At 36.0% G+C, this 15,940-nt stretch overlaps 1 protein-coding gene across 1 annotated transcript in view; it reads right to left on the reverse strand.

The window, feature by feature from the left end:
* Positions 1-9,935, reverse strand: part of RASSF9 (Ras association domain family member 9) — a 53,065-nt gene extending 43,130 nt beyond the window's left edge. The window contains exon 1 of the mRNA XM_007503112.3: positions 9,451-9,935. Within this exon, the coding sequence (XP_007503174.2) occupies positions 9,451-9,497 (47 nt within the window). The 5' untranslated portion in view covers positions 9,498-9,935. The remainder of the gene's footprint in view (positions 1-9,450) is intronic.
* Between the last annotated feature and the right edge of the window lie 6,005 nt (positions 9,936-15,940).

Here is a 15,940-nt window from a genome sequence, read left to right on the forward strand (position 1 = left end):
GATTTTGAGTTTGAAAAAAAAAGAACATATGTAGAGATGTGAAATGATTTATCAGTAGTATGTCTGCAGATATCTATGTAGAGAACTTTTCTTTGCAGATATATTTGACATTCTTTTACTGATATTCTCATGGGTTGTTTTAAAATATTCAACTTTTCACCACTTGCTGATAAATAGTTTCCCTAAGTTCTATTTTCTTCCTATAAAGTAATTACTTTTCACTTGGTTGATCATTTATATTTATAATTGTTTGAATTTTCTTTGCAAGTTCAGCTATCTGATATGCAAACATTTTGGGGATGGTATAGTATTGCAGGATTCTCTTATCATTTGCGGGCTCCACAGGAATAGAATAACCATCAACCCCTCAAGGAAGGTTAATCATTAACTCTTTATAAATTGGCTTGTATGTGTGTGTTTGGGGGTGTGTGTGCCAGAAGTATAGTATTCATAAAAGTCTGTTAAGCAGTGAGGCAGCTAGGTGGATAAGTTGATTGAGAACAAGGCCTAGAGAGCCGGGTTCAAATCAGACCTTTCTGGCTGTGACCTGGGCAAGTCACTTCACCCCCATTGCCTAGCCCTTCTGCCTTGGAATCAACACATAGTATTGATTCTAAGATGGAAGATCAGGGTTTTAAAAATATCCATTGAATTAATAAAGATTAGAGAAGATAAATTTATCTATGTAGGATAGATTCTGATGCAAATATGCTATCTGGAGTAGTAATGTGAAATCTCATTGTAGACATTGTAGACAACAGATAATTTAGATGTAAAAACACAAATAAAACCAAAATCCCCTTGTCAAATGTTGGAATCACCAAACTTTACTTCCTTAAGTCTTTCTTCCCCCCAACCCCCCAACTAAACTCAACACAATATTTATCTGGTGTTTTGTGATATTTGGATCTATTTTCCTGATTTTTGTCTTGAGGGAGGTTTCAGCAAGGACAGTTTCCATGTCAATGAATGCTAAAAGCTTTCTAAGAAATGTTAATCAACTAATAAACTGCTCACTTTCAAAAATGTTTATTTATTTATTTATTTATTCAGTTATTTATTTATTTAACCCTTACCTTCAGTCTTAGAATCAATACCGGGTATTGATTCTAAAGCAGAAGAGTGGTCAGGGCTAGGCAATGGGGGTTAAGTGACTTGCCCAGCATCACACAGCTAGAAAGTGTCTGAGGTCAGATTTGACCCCAGGACCTCTGGTCTCTGAGTCTGACTCTCAATCCACTTTGCCACCCAGCAGCCTCTGCTCACTTTGTTTTTAAAGAGTAGAAAAATAAACTTTTTACATGTTTTGGATTTTATCTTTACAATGATAAGAGAAAGTGAAGAAATCTCCTAGCACATTGGATAGGCCAAACATAGTGAACTCTGGTAGGATATTTACAAAGAGTCACATAGGAAAGACAAACATAGATGGATTATGACCCATGTCATTGGGAGAATAGCCACATTAGGGAGATCAAATATCAATCTCCTTTGATCCTAACTACTGCTAGCCATTGGTATTTGAACACGTATCTTAAAAATTCAATATTTTATGAGATATGTCAACCTCATTTGTAAGGCCCAACATGTATGAACAGATTTTAATAGATATGAATACATACTAATGTGGACACTACTTTTTTTGGTGGTAAACATCTCAGAACCTGCCTTTAATCAGAATTTTAGGTATCTAGTTACACTTGAATTCCTGTATGATGTGGGGAAGGGGATAGATAGAATAGAATGAGGGATATGGGTACAGATCCCCATTATTTAATGCTAAGGGACATATATGTACTATAAATCAACTGCAACTTGGGAGTTGATTTCTAAGTAATTATTAAAAGACCAGGGTATACACATTAATATTCAATAATTGCCAATGTTCCTGGTGACCAAATCTATTTAACCTCTTGACTACATAGTCCTCTCTTTCCATTAAAATTAACAATAAGTTCTGCTACTCCTTATCACAATACCTTCATTTATCTCTCTAATAAGGTAGTCATACATACTAAGTCCAAGTAGTCTGCCAGGAAATGGAAAGAACTAAATCTGCCCTAAGATGCCCAGGGCCATGATTCACTGGAAAAAGTGTAGTATTGAGAGCCAGAAAACCTTGGTTCAACTCCCAAACATGTCACTTTCTACTCGTGTCCTTGGGCAACTGTTGTAACCTTACTGGGCCTCATTTGCCACATGTACAAATTTAAGGAGTTGGAATAGATTAGTTCTGAATCTATGTTTCATAATTACCTTTGTATAGGCAATGTACTATTATGTCCTTTCATATGAGGAAGAAATCACTGACACCATCCTCACCAACACAGATACATACACACACACACACACACACACACACACAGCCATAATCACCTCATACCCCCACCCCCACACAGTAGGGAGGAGAAAGAGCACACGTAAGGGAAGCCTTGTAGAGATATTTGACATCTTTTGGCCTTGCACTTGGGGAAAATTGGACCTAGTATATTATAGCATGGTTCTTGCCATATATTATGGTTTGCTTTCCCAGAGGTTATGTGAGTAGACTGCAAGCTTGGACAGGTCCTACCAAGCTGGAAAATCCATCAGGATGGTCCCTGAAACAGTATGAGTCTGTTGTTAGTCTAACTAACTTCTTAGAGGTTCTTTCCCAGCAAGTTGGCCCTTACCCAATTCCTTTTTGGGCCATACTCACAGAAAGAAATTTTAATCCCAAATTCTCTAATCAAGATAGAAAGAATGTTGTACCATTGTTCAGATAAAAAATATTTAAAATATGATTTATTGGTTTTCCTTTAAAGGAGTGACTTATTTGGCTAAAGAATGATTTTTATTTGGCAATAGAACTGTGACATATACTTAATATTACAACTATATGTAATCCCTTTTCTATATAATATATGTTCAATGAAGGTAAATGTAAGATAAACAGAAGTTATAGTTAAAATATTAGGACAGATTATCATTATTATAATAATCATGAGTTTAATATATTTTATTAATTATAGAATCATAAGGATTATGGCTAGAAGGAGAGTTAGAAATTTATTAGATCTATCTTAGCATTTTGTAGAAACCTATAGTAATTCACCCAAGACCACAGAAGAATTAAGCAGAAGAACCAGGATCTAAATATTCCAACATTTTTTAACCATTCTAATTCTATAATGTCATTTCTACTACTTCTAAAATGCATTCAAATTAAATGTCATGATTTTAAGCCTATATTGATCAGCCTATACATTGAGATCTAATATATTATTTCCAATGTTTATATAAAATTTATGTAACTTAAACACCATTTATAGGTTTTATTTCTAGGAAAATTCATTTCTAAATAGGTATTTCCTTCAGAAATTTTAAGTTCTGTAGAAATGGCATCCATTATTATTTATATCATAGGATTGGAGGATCATTTAAATGTATAGTAATGCAGTGGGATAGTATGTAGAGTTAAATCTGAATCATAGCTCTAAAGCTGGAAGTGACTTCTGAGTCCACCTAACTCAACCCCTCATTTATAAAATGAAGGATGTGAGGTTAAGAAATTTGTCCAAAGTCATAAAGTATTCTCAAATATTCAGATTGATTTGTGGTTATTGTCTTAGTTTTTCCCTCCAGTGATAATGATCAGATCACATCTATGATTACCAAACCTGGGGGACTCTTATTCATGTTTTTTTAGGAATGTTTCCATAGGGAATTCACCCTAAATGCAGAAAAAGTCTTCCTTTTATCTTATAATTGAAAGGAAAATAGTAGAACGCTTAAGTAGTATAGCAGCAGTTATTACTAAATTGACAGAGTAGATCATTTAATAGATTTAACATTGACCAGTTTTGTTTTTTCTAACAAGTACCTCATCATTGATTTTATTGTGATAATCTAATATACTAGACAGTCTAGTATAGATTGACACAAAGACATGAGTACAGATATAATTATATATTTTAGATGATAAATTAAATTGTAATATCCTTGAAGTCAGGGACTCTAGTTTGCTTCTTTTTATGTACTCCAGAGCTTAGCAGTGCCCACAACACATAAGTGCTTAATAATTGCTTATTGACTAACTACGTACAGAAATAAAGATGGACACAGAAACAGACATAGACTCTGACATAAATATATAGATATTATATAGGTATAGTGATAGGCTCAGAAACAGATTTAGATATGTGTATGTATATATACATTTAAAAGAGTTGATGGATGAGACAATTATTTTTCAAAATATAATGCTTTATAACAAAATTCTCATCTAAATGAACAATTGCCTTTTATGAATGCCATTTTGAGAGTCTATTAGCTAAGAGGAAAATGTCCATTGGTATGATGTGGAAATTTAACCCCCTCCCTGATTATATGTCCAGTTATTGTATGGCTGGATGCCAGTCAGTTTCCTGTTGCTCACTTTACATGAGCCATAGAAGCAACTCAGTTAAGTCATACAAACAAACAAACAAAAAATAGTCTTTAGGAAAGTTTGTTGCTTTTTGGGGACTTGAATAATTTTCTGGGAAGGAGAACTCTAATCTCTCTACCTTCTTCATTCTTGACTGTGACCTGAGATTTGCTTAGAGAGACATATATCAATTTTAGGAATCAATGACAGAGTATTCTATTGTCTCATAGCCAATACAAAGGATACATGTCATTGAACCAAAGAGATCTGAAATTCACACTTATCCTCTTAGAGAGGATTCTTGGTTACAGAAGTGATGAAATGAAGTCTCTCGGTCTCTGTCTCTCTGTCTCTGACTCTGTCTCTCTCTCATCTCTTTCCCTTTCTGTCTCTGTCTGTCTGTTTGTCTGTCTTTTTACCCCTCCCTACCTCTCTGTCTCTCTGTCTCTGTCTCTGTCTCTGTGTCTCTCTCTATCTCTGTCTCTCTGTCTCTGTCTCTGTCTCTGTGTGTGTGTGTGTGTCTCTCTCTCTCTTTCTCTGTCCCTGTCTCTCTCTCATTCTAGAAAAAAAAATAATGCTCCCCATTCCACCCACCCTTCCCAGTCATTTGCTTGAAATATAATTCAATCGCAACTATTATAACTTTCCAGTGTACACATTCCATTGTTAAATGAATTTGCAACTAAAAGATTCAAAAGCTAGCACAGGGTGGTGGTGGTTAGAAGCTTGTTTATCGGAGAGACAAAAAAGACCTTTTTTTCTATTAAAATCAAGGTTTGTCATTTACTATTAAGGTAATTTAATTCCCAAATATGGATGCTCTGAAGAACTTACTCAAAGGAACTATATTTCAAAGAACTGTGAGTTTCTTTATGTTTTTTTTCCCCCAAACTATTGACCTGATGTGACTCAAAGGGAAAAAGGCTTAACTGCTTCTATTAAACGGTAGCTTTGTTTCCAAAGCCCTTTAATTCTTTGTCTCCTTTTAGGCTTTGGATGATATTAAGTATCAAACCTCACTGATACTTTATGAAACATTAGCTTCTTTGTGCTAAGAACTAAGCTTGCCTTATGCAAAGCTAATAAACTAGTCTTTATGTCATTACCATATTCTACCAAGTACAAGTCTTTTTAGTTTAGTGTTAATTATGATTTGGTTCCAAAAACCCAGCCCTTTATTCCCATTTTTGGAAAGCTTTACTACCTTTTTCAATAAACTCATCACCCAAGACAAGAACTCTTTTTGATTATTAGTGTTTAAAAAAACAGAAACATACAAAAACTTTATTGGGGGCAGTTGGGTACCTCAATGGATTGAGAGTCAGGCCCAGAGACAGAGGTCCTAGGTTCAAATGTGGCCACAGACACTGCTTAACTGTGTGACCCCTGGACAAATCACTTAACCCCCATTGCCTAGCCCTTACAACTCTTCTGCCTTGGAACGGATACTGAGTATTGATTCTAAGGCTGAAGGTAAGGGTTAAAAAAAAAACAACAACAATCTTTGTGAAATATAGTTAATACTCTATTAAGGGAAATAAAAGATTTTCAGTGAATACAGAAGTTTAAATTGTATGATTTGAATTCAGATCTCTTTAGCACATATCCTATCCTCATCTCTCTCCTTCCTCTTCTCCCTGTATCTTCTCTCTTCTCTTTCTCTTCCTCTCTATTTCCCTTCTTCTCCTCTCTCCTGTTACTAATGAAGCAATTATAATCAAGATCCCCTTGCAACTTTTCATCTTGGTGCACATGCTTAGTTAATGTCACCTAAGCATTTAGTGCAATAATGTCTGCAATGCGTCTGGAAATATGTAAAGCACAACTTTGGATACAGGTCTGACCATAGAGTTTAGAAGACTTGCATTCATCTCCTATAACTGACATATACTGGCTGAGAGACCTTAGCAAATTACTTAACTTTTCAGTGGTACACATCAATTTTTATAGAGTTTCCTTACTTAAGAGTTCCTTATACCAATGAAAACCTTGTTGTTGTTCAGGCATTTTCAGTCATGTCCAACTCTTTGTGACTCTATTTAGAGTTTCCTTGGCAAAGCCACTGGAATTGTTTGCCATTTCCTTCTCTAGTTTATTTTATAGATGAGGAAACTAAGGCAAACAGGCTTAAGTGACTTGCCCAGGTCAGATATCTGAGGTTGGATTTGAACTCAGAGAGATGAAGCCTCCTTACTCAATTCCTGGCACTCTGGCTACTACACCCCAGAGCTATGCTAAGAAAAACACAGGCCCAGTAAAAAAATAAAACACATATGAATTATGGTATACATTCATCAGCAATTAGAATATGGAATAGGTAAACCCATTATTTACAATCATTAGTTAGTCAATTTAATCTATTATGAATTACTTAACCCAAGTTTATTTTTGTATAATTAGGCTATTTTCTATTCAATTTCCTGGGAAAGGAAGATGTTTCCTATTTTTTCCTCCCTGCACAATCTTCATTTTAGGAATAACCTTTGATTTATAGCTGAACAATAAAAATTGTTTACCAAGCCAAATACACACATATATAGAGAGTGTAGGAGGGAGGGAGAGAGGGGGAGAGAGAGACAGAGAAAGAGAGACAGACAAACAGACAGACGGACAGAGACATAGAGAGGGAGAGACAGAGAAAGGAGGTGGGGTGGGAGTGGGGGGAGAGATGGGAAAAACCAAGAGATGACTATATCATGGTCCATCTCAACAGCAGTTTCCACTCTACAGACTATGAAAATAATTTATTGTGATCCTAACTATTCAGGAAAGGGAAGGGTCACTATTGGTAAATTATTGCATTGGGCCCATGTGGCATATTCACCATCTTCATCTTGAAATATCATAATATCCATCTCTTCAAATTATCTTCAGACACGATATAGTTTCACGACTCTATATATAAAGTCCTCAAAGGAAAAGCGGTCTTTGTCTTAGCACTGCAAATTTCCACATATTGTCAATGTTCTTACCTTTGTCAATAAATGCTCTATCCCTGACAGAGTATCTCCATTGGGGGGGGGGGCATTCTAATTTCTCAGAGAAATATACAAAAATGAAATTCTCCTATTTTGCAATGGACTTTGACCTTTTCATCATTGCTATGCATTGGAAATTTCATATTTAAAAAGATCTGTGGCCTTCATTTCTTCAAAGGAAGTAGGTTCTTATTCCTACAAAGTAGTTAGTTCAGTATTATCACTGATATAATGAAAATGGGAATGAACCTCAGTGAATAGGTGTTACCGGTGAATGAATAGAGATACTTTTCTAAACTTTTGAATAAATTTGGAATTACTGAACTTTTCTACAAATGACCAATATAATTTGAAGACCCTTATGTGCATTGAATCACTTTAAATTCCTACTTAGTAATATTGCTTTGTAAAACCAATAGAGGCTTTTCTTCATGTGGATTTTTCTTATCTATTACCATAATTCTCGCATTAAGCTGATTATGAGAATTACCATTAAAATGTTTAAACTATGTTCAAGGCTTTTTATTGTCTTGGTTAAATAATAGATAAGGGTCTGTTTAATTATTAGGAAACTTACATTCATGATAAATTACTGAGAAGACATTTTAAAAGCCTGTGTGTATGTGTGTGTGTGTGTTCTGAGACCTTCTTTCTTTAAGAAAATTTCAGTTAACCAAAAGAGGAATACAGTTAGAATCACAAGGGAAGAATTTTCAAAGAACTACCTTTTCCAGTTTGGAAATCAAAGTCTGGAAATTTGCATGAACATTTTATCAGTCCATAACTCCATAGAGACACTTAAAAATAATTATGCTATTTCCTACCATGTAATTTTATGCTTTCTAAATTTATACTAAGTAAATGATGACATGTAGAAGCAGGTATAATTGGAAGAAAAGTAGTGGAAAAGTGCCCATGCCAAAGTAAATACTTTTAAAAAATAAAACCTATATCTAAAATTATCCTGAGATTTTTTTAACTTAAAAAAAGTGAACATCTGAGGGAAAACACTTTAATAGAAACTGATACATGCATTCCATCTTAGAGTATATACACACCCATATTTTTTAAACTGGATTTCTACCTTTTGCATAATAGCCTGGAAATAGCAGAGTAAATCAAAGGTAAGGGAGAAGAAAAAAAAAAAGATATACAAACAACTGGTTCCCACAGGTTCTTCCTCCATCCATAAAAATACATTCTAACAGCCCAAAGAATCAGCCAATCCAAGTAAAATCTATTTGAATCTACATTTTCCATTCGGAAACTCCCTTCAGTTGTGGGACAATGTCATTTATTACATCCTAAAAAAGGCTTCATTATAATTTTTATAAAGCAGTGGTGTATTTGAGGGTCTGAATTAGTTATTATGACTTGTGTACTGTATTTGCATTAACATCCCAATTTTAAAAAGTCCCATCTCATATTTTTTCCCTTGGGCAAAATCTAGTTCAGCATCTTAGGGAACACAAATGTTTAGATTTCAGGTTCTCTTATTGAAATGCCCTGTTAGCATCTAGGTTAAATGGTGAGGGGGGTGGGAGACAAAGCATGCTGGATAAATAAATATAGAAAGTGGGAAACACTTTTTTTCTCTATTTTTTCTCATACCCTAGTCTAGCCCCCTTTGATGTTAGATAGTCTATCAACATTCTCCATAGGTTAGAAGTTTTTAGCAATCCCTTGTTAGCTGAGGGTTGAACTTTTTCCATTGTTTTGTTCTTCAGTAGCCTTTCTGTCCAGAAAGCCAAGGTGGAAAGTTGGAAGAGAGAGAGAGAGACAGAGAGAGACAGAGAGACAGAGAGAGAGAGAGAGAGAGAGAGAGAGACAGACAGAGAGAGAGAGACAGAGAGAGACAGAGAGACAGAGAGATAGAGAGACAGAGAGACAGAGAGAGAGACAGAGACAGAGACAAGAGACAGAGACAGAGACAGAGAGAGACAGAGACAGAGAGAGACAAAGAGAGACAGACAGAGAGACAGACAGAGAGACAGACAGAGAGACAGAGAGACAGAGAGAGAGAGAGAGAGAGAGATTAAAAAAAAGTGTCACAAATGCCTTTACCTGTTTTTATGCCGAGTCTTTAACAAGTTTCTTCCAAAGGGAGCCATGATCTCTCGAGCAGATTAATAACATCAACAATTCCAAAGAAAGCTGGAGTGCTGACTGGTTGTCTAGAGATACTGATGTGTGTGTTTGTGTGAGGTTGAGAGGATATGGAGGTCTCCTGCTTGCCCCTTCCTTCTCAGATCTTTCTAGGTTGATTCAGCTTCTTAAGAGCCCAGCCAGGAGAGTTGCTCAAAGTTGTGCAATTGGCAGCTTAACTTTGATCAACTAGCTGCTTGTTGTTGCTGCTGCTCCTTTGGAGTTCTGCCCAGCTTCAGTCTCGAGGAAGGCATTTATAAGCAGGAAAAGAAAAAAAAATTGGGGTGGGGGTGGGGTAGAGAGAAGCCCTACTATTGTGTTTTTAAGTTATTTGCAGACTTGCTCAACATCAAGACCTGCCAACCCCATGGGAACAGTAATGGGCATGGAACGGAGACTTCCCTGGAGATGGAAACTTTCTCTTTTCCCCTTCATTCTTCCCCCACCCCCTCCACGGAGCTGAATACATATAAAAAGGATTAACAATAATTTTCCCTGTTTGGACCCCCTTTCACACCCACAATCCTGACCCAAGTCCATGAAAAGTAACTTGATCTTGTTCAGCAGATCTGTTGAGTGCTGGTGTGGGGAGGGAGGCTCACCCTTTACCTCCTGTAGCTGGTTTTTCACAGTAATCCCCCTGCCAGGGGTAAGGTCTCTTTAAAGATGCTGGTCAAGTAGGAGCAGCATGAAGGAAAAGGGAGTTGGGATCAGGTTAGCTGAAGCCAAAGCCCCCTTTTCCTTTTAGAAGGAAACATCTTTGAGTGAGTCTTGTGTTCCAAAGTCATTAGTGTCACTCTGATTTGTTTTTAGGCATTAATGGGCAGGAGTTTGGAGGGTCAGAATGAAAGTATTTGGGGGAGCAGAAGATCCTTGGTGGTGATAGAGAATTGGATGTGATCCATCCAGGGTTCAAAACTAGGGTGGCATCTGCAATCTGAGACTTAGGGGTGGCTTAAAGATATGGGAGTAGCAGAGCAAGGCATTATTTTTACTTGGTAGTGGGATGGTGGGAGGTCTTCAGAAGGGCATATAAAAAATTCCCTAATCAAGAAGATTCTGTTGGATACCTGACTTAAAACTTTTCCCCTAGTTCAGCTTCTGTACTCCATCTTTTACATCATCCTCCAGCTCATATACCAGCAAGAGATAGGAGTAAAGAGTACTCACTCTGAACACAAAGGATATGGGTTCAAATTCTTTCTCTGATGCTTGCTGAGAGACCTCGGGCAAGTCCCTCTATTGTCCTAAGTCTCAGTTCCATCTCTCTGAAAGAGGGGAAAAAAAGAAATAGCTATCTGGCCTCTAGGTACTTTGTAGTTCAGGATCTATGATCTATTTAACTGAAATGGGAAGTAGAAAGGAAAATACTTTGGATGTAATATGATGTGATTAAGGAAATCAGATGGAGGTTGGAGGGAGGAACTTTCATGTTATTTCATGTAAAGCCTGAGGCTAGAATATTGTAAAAAATATGATTGGATAGTAGCATCTGTTTGGGTGAGTGTGGGGTGGGTGTACAGGGAATGCAGAACAAGAGCTAATTTGGAAACAAAATTATCTAAGTCAGGTGTTTAACAGAAATTTCCAAATTATAGTCCTTTTTCTACTCCAATCAGGAAGAAATCCTGACCTTCCTTCATTCCTTTCCCATTTCTTTCTTCTGATCTCCAGCATCCACTTCAGACAGGCAGGATTCTGAAGCAAATGACAAGGTGTTGATCATCCTAATGCTGGGGGCTCTAGGAAGCTCAGTTTATTCCCAGGTTCCTCCATTTCCATTGGAATGATGACAAAGAAATGCATAAAACTGTACTTTCACATATTCCCTTTTTTCTATTGCTAGTGATGCAAAGTATATATGTGCATCTTTGCATGGCCCCACAGGGGCACAGGAAAACATTCTCTTTCTGTCTCTGTCTCTCTCTCATTATCTTTCTTTTCTCTCTCCCCTTCATTATCTCTCTGTCTCTCTCATTCTCTCTCTCTGTCTCTCTCTCTCTCTCTCTCTCTCTCTCTCTCTCTCTCTCTCTCTCTCTCTCTCACACACACACACACACACACACACACACTTACTCACTGAATAGACAGGTGTCCCCTCTGAGGTATAGCTGATTTCATAGGGATTCTTTGGCAAGAACATTTTTTCCCTCCCAGATAGTGAAAGCTCTTTACCACTAAGATGGAAATTAAATAAATTGTATTTTTTCTCTTCCCCTTAGACTAAGATAACTGAAAATGGTTCTGAATGCAGAAAATTGCAGCACACTGTATTATATCACTTTTCAGCTCTCTTTCTTGCTTCAAAGTCTTAAAGAGATGGTGGTTGCATAAGTATATTTTTATATGTATCATTTTCCATGATGTCCCACAGAAAGTATGAGAATGCGAAAGTCCCAAAGGACTAATGATCTTGTTAAATTAATGTCTATTATGATTTATATTGGCTGTATTTGTGATTTGCTTACACACAGCCACCTTTGTACCATCTTGCAACATATACTGTTATTGCTATTATTTGATGAGATTGATAGAGTTTAAGGGTTATGTACAGCTATGGTTGGTGGCATGATTTGAACCCAGGTTTCCTAACTGAAGATTCCGCACACTCCCTTACCAGATCATAATGCCTGCCCATTGCACCCTAGCTTTATTATGCATGTATATGTCTGCTTCCATATTATGTTAAATATAGAAAGTTGAATAAATATGCTCATGAGCAGTAGACAGATTGGGAGCTAGAGGACCCCAGCTTGAGTCTTGCCTTTAACAGCTCAGTACCTGTATATAGTTAAACATGTCACTTTGTCCTGCATCTCAGTTTATCAGTTAAACAGGTAGGGGTTGGTCAATGCCTTGATGGCCTTGGAATTCTTTCTAGTTCTAGAGTTATGATGCTATGTTCCTATAAAATATTTGTCACATAAATTAGACAATGAGATGGAATTTTTCAGGTCTCTATTTTACTTACAAGACTATCGCAACAGATTAAAAATGTTATGGAAAGCTGTCAGGCAAATGTAGAAATATTCATCATTTCTCCAAAGGTATGTTTTTAATATGGTTATCATGGTTTTAGAAAGAATTGAGGTTTGGCATTTCTTCTCTGTACTGACTTTGCCAGCTTGTATGAATGGCAAAGAAGAGACAAACTTCCATCTTCATTATCAGGATTTTATGGGGCTTTTTCAAGTTAACACAAATAGGAAGTTCTGTTATTATGTTATTCCTCACCTACAATGTCCCAATAGGATTACTTATGACAAGCTTCAAGATGAATAAGCATCATTGCATATTATTAAGAGGTACTCTTCCTTTTAATTTGATCTATGCAGAGAGATATTCACTCTATCTAATGAAATTCAGGGGGGAAAATTATTGCTTTTATTATTCATCATTTTCAAGTGTTAAAAAAAAAGTCTCTTTGATAAAGCTATTCACCCTGATGTGAATACGCTAATATACTCCCTCAGTTTTCAGAATCATATCTTCCTTTCCTGGTTCTTCCCCTCATCCCTTCTCTTTCCTCAAACTATATTGTATTTACTTATCTGTATCTGCGTTGTAGACCTTCTCTTGCCAAAAGGATGTATTTCAATCATTCTATCTCCAGTATCTAGCACAGTATCAAATATTTAATAGATAATTAAGGAATGTGGGTTGACTTGAAGCTTACGCAGTTTCTGATTTTCCAGATCCAGAGATGGAGGAAACTTTTCTTATTTTCTTTAAACCCTTACCTTTCATCTTAGAATCAATAGCATATATTACTTCCAAGGCAGAAGAGGGATAAGGACTAGGTAATGGGAATTGTCATTTGTTCAGGATCACACCACTAGGAAGTGTCTGCGGCTAGATTTGAACCTAGGACCTCTCATCTCTAGTCCTGGCTTTCAATTCACCTATCTGCCCTGTGTTTTCTCTATTCCTTTCCCATTCTAATTCATATTACACCAGCAATATCAGATTGATATTTCCTAAACATAATTTGAATCGTGCCACTTCTACCTCCAACATTTTATATGAAAGGATAACATTCCAAAATCAAAAGTCTTTAACTTATAATGAAATATGTTCATGGTCTTCCTCTAAAGTAATTTTCAAGTCTTCCCCTTCCCTTATCCCCAGTATCCTTCTATTCCAAGAAAAAACCAAGAAACAAACAAACAACAACAACAAAACACTGGGAGATCTAATCTCCATACATTTGACATGTCTTAAAAGCTTCTAACTCCATGCTTTGGCTCATGCTGTGCCAGAGGCTATTCCCCTGAAGCAATTAGCTAACTCTTTCTATAAATGTTGATTTCACTAAAACAACAAGAAGGAAAGCTAAGGATTTGGAGAGAAAATTGGAGCAGTGTGTTCTTCATATTCGTTTGGAACTGACAGGATCCATCTTATATAATAATAATTATCCCTGGCATTTATAGCGCTTCAATGTAAAAATTGCAAAATACTTTTCATAAATCATTGCATTTAATTCTCATAATCATCCTATGAAACAAGTATCCTAGTATTAAAGAATTAGGCTGAGAGATTAAATGAGTTTCCCAGGTACCTATCAATAGTATTAGAGACAAGATGTGAACACAAGTCTTCCAGATTCCAAGTTGGGCACTCTCCCCACTGTTCCAAATATGTTAGACAGATGAAGGGGAACAGTTAAATTGCAGCATTCATTGTGTTATATAAAAAGCCCTGAATAAGGGGTCTGAAGATCTCAATTCTAGTCATGATTCTGCCATTTATTAACTATGTAATTGTGGACAGATCAGCAAAAGTAGTTTCTTTTATAAAAATAGAGTTAATATTACTTGTCATAATCAAATCATGCATTCAGAACTCATTGAATTAGCTAAACCTATAGAATGATTATTAAAGGTTTCATAACAACTTGGAATAAGGTCTTCTCCAACCTATGTATGTCCTACTATTATTTCACATTTTCATCAGTGACACGGATGAAATGAAAGACGGTACACTTGTCAAATTTTCAGATGGTATAAATCTAGAATGGGTAGCTAACACAAAAAAATCATATACAGAATCTGAGTATTTGAAGACATTCCATTGCACAATCCATATTTGGCCAAGGTTCTTCATTATAATATATGTGTGTATATATATATATATATATACATATATATATATATGTATATATATATATAATAAAATTTACCTAGCTTGTCAAAAATTAGAGACATCTATTAAAGAGTATACACCATTGCCAAAGTCAATACACTTTTCTTCTAGCCAGCTCTACATTTTGTCTTTCCTGGCTCTTTGAGCTTTTCCTGATGCCCTTAGTTTTGTCCTTTGGCACTAAGAATGAATCTAATCAAATAATAGATTGGTGGGCCAGTGGAATAGCTTAGATTCACAATACACAGTAGCAGGAAATGACCATAGTAATCTACTGTTTGACTAATACAAAGTTGCAAGATTATGAAATGAGAGCTCATAATCTGACAAAACAAAAAGCTGAGAAAATTAGAAAGAAATTTGGCAGAAACTAGGTATATACCAACATCTCATATCAGATCCCAAGATAAGATAAAATAGATACATGATTTAGACATAAAGAGTGATATCATTAGCAAATTAGGGAGTCTGGACTATCTCACCTGTCAGATCTATGGATAAGGAAAGAATTTATGACAAAATAAGAGATAGTAACAGGAAGTCAAATGGATGATTTTGATTGCAATAAAAATAGGTTTTCCACAAACAAATATGGAGCAGCCAAGATTAGAAGGATAGCAGAAAACTAGGGGAAAATATTTTATACTCAGTTTCTTTTATAAGGGTCTCATTTCTCAAATATTGAGAGAACTAAGTCAAATCTATAAGAATATGAACAATTCCCAAATGACAAATTGTCAAAGGATGTAAGTAGGCAGTTTTTAGAAAAAAAGTAAAAAAGAACTGCAAGAGGAAGGAAGTCAGGACTTTGGTGATAGATCAGAGTGCTGGGCTGGGCCTGGACTTGGGAAGACGTATGCTTAAATTTGGCTTCAAACACTTACTCTGTGACTTTGAGCAAATCACTCTACCTCTATTTGCCTCAGTTTCCTCAACTGTAAAATGTGGATATTAACAGCATTTTCTTCACAGGTTCTTGTGAGAAGCAAATGAGATAGTTTTGTATAAAAGCACTTAACACAATGACTAACAAAGAGTAAATACTCTATAAAAGCTTATTGCTAAGCAAACAAAACAACAATAATAATGACTATAACAACACAATTCTGGGGTACAGTATCAAGCCCTAAAAATGGAGTTAGGACTAATGACTCTAAACTAGGGCCCTCCTTAGATCCATGGGGCACATTAACCTTCAAAGAAACACAAAGTTCAGAGAAAGAGTGGGCTTAGGGTGTGATGGCTGTGAGACCCATATAGAGAA

The sequence above is a fragment of the Monodelphis domestica genome, chromosome 5 (genome assembly GCF_027887165.1).
Source record: "Monodelphis domestica isolate mMonDom1 chromosome 5, mMonDom1.pri, whole genome shotgun sequence".
NCBI lineage: Eukaryota > Metazoa > Chordata > Mammalia > Didelphimorphia > Didelphidae > Monodelphis > Monodelphis domestica.